The 1584-nt window shown below is 39.0% G+C and overlaps 1 protein-coding gene across 1 annotated transcript; it reads left to right on the forward strand.

Moving 5' to 3' along the window:
- The first annotated feature begins 406 nt into the window (after nucleotides 1–406).
- LOC117022830 (60S ribosomal protein L21-like) lies at nucleotides 407–889 on the forward strand. Its single transcript, XM_033107039.1, has one exon. It carries the CDS (start codon nucleotides 407–409, stop codon nucleotides 887–889), a length of 483 nt encoding a protein of 160 aa, XP_032962930.1.
- The last annotated feature ends 695 nt before the right edge of the window (nucleotides 890–1584 follow it).

The following is a 1584-nucleotide window of genomic DNA, read 5'->3' on the forward strand; positions in this document are numbered from 1 at the left end:
AACAAGCAAAGGGAACCTTTGGGTAAGCAGAGGCCACAGTGTGAAGTACTGTGGAGCCTTGTCAAGGTGTTTGGAGGCTGCCCTGTGGCCAGTAGAAGGTTACTATAGAATGTTAAGCAGAAGAGTGCTATGCCACGATCAGAAGTGCATTTTAAAGTGATGACACTGGTGGCAGTAAATGTCATAACGTATAATGGCAGTGTGAGAAGGGATGATTGATTTTTTTTTCTCTTTACTTTCAAAATTTTCTACACTGAATCTGCATGCTACTTGATAATATAAATTTCTCTAAGTGCTTAAGAGAACTTACATCTAATTGTCTGCTTTTCCAAATGGAAAGCAAGCTTCATCAAAACTGAGCTATAGCTTTTCAGCCTGAACTGCCATCTTACAGTAACTCATCAAAATGACTGACACAAAGAGAAAGAGGAGAGACACCCGCTATATGTTCTCTAGGCCTTTTAGAAAACATGGAGTTGTTCCTCTGGCCACATACAGGCGAATCTACAAGAAAGGTGATACTGTAGACATCAAGGGAATGGGCACTGTTCCAAAAGGAATACCCCACAAATGTTGCCATGGCAAAACTGGAAGGGTCTACAAGCTTACCCAGCGTGCGGCTGGCATCATTGTAAACAAACAAGATAAGGGCAAGGTTCTTGCCAAGAGAATGAATGCACACACTGAGCATATTAAGCACGCTAAGAGCCAAGACAGCTTCCTGAAACTGGTGAAGGAAAATGATCAAGAAAAGAAGGAAGCCAACGAGAAAGGTACCTGTGTTCAACTGAAGCGCCAGCCTGCCCCACCCAGAGAAGCACACTGTGTGAGAAGCAGTGGAAAGGAGCCTGAGCTGCTAGAGCTCATTCCCTATGAATTTGTGGCATGATAGGCGTAAAAAAATAAAATACCTCTGTACTGTTAAAAATATTTCTTAATTGAGTAGAAGTGTGGTATCCTCTTCCCCAAAGAAATATTTAAAGAAAACTTTTAAAAAAAAAATACTGAGCTACATATAACGTGTTCACTGCTCTGGTCCCAGTACTGAATATATAAAAAATAAATATGTGTTGAACGAATGAATGAATGTCAGTTCAAATGGAGACAAAATAGATTAAGGTATTTTCAGTATAGAACTTGGTGAATATGATCTAGGATGCGATCATATTTTTGATTGGGGTTACTGATGCTATAAGTGCAAAAACACAGAAGCAGCAACTGGGTTTCAAGAGAAAAATAACATATACAGCTTTGAACATTTTCAGAATAAGTTGCCTATGGGAAATTAAGGTGAAAGCATCCAGTAAGAAATGGATAAAGAAGCAGAGAACAGAAGCAAAAACCTGGGTTTGAGATTTAAATTTAGGACTTCTTAACTCCCAACGTGGTAGTGTAAACCACAGAAATAGATACTGTTAGTTAGCGAATGTATAGACCAACAAGCCCAGAAACTCTAGGAAAAAAAAGTGTTTTCAGAATGGTCTGAAGAAGTATATCTAACATCACAGAATTCAGTATCGTGCAATTCAGGGAATAAAAGTTTTCAAGAGGAGTGTTGAGCAATGTCAAACATGAAAGAGCAAT

The sequence above is a fragment of the Rhinolophus ferrumequinum genome, chromosome X (assembly GCF_004115265.2).
Source record: "Rhinolophus ferrumequinum isolate MPI-CBG mRhiFer1 chromosome X, mRhiFer1_v1.p, whole genome shotgun sequence".
Taxonomy (NCBI): domain Eukaryota; kingdom Metazoa; phylum Chordata; class Mammalia; order Chiroptera; family Rhinolophidae; genus Rhinolophus; species Rhinolophus ferrumequinum.

Excerpts from the sequence above, each read along its gene's own strand:
- LOC117022830 (XM_033107039.1), top strand. The coding sequence starts at position 407 with ATGACTGACACAAAGAGAAAGAGGAGAGACACCCGCTATATGTTCTCT.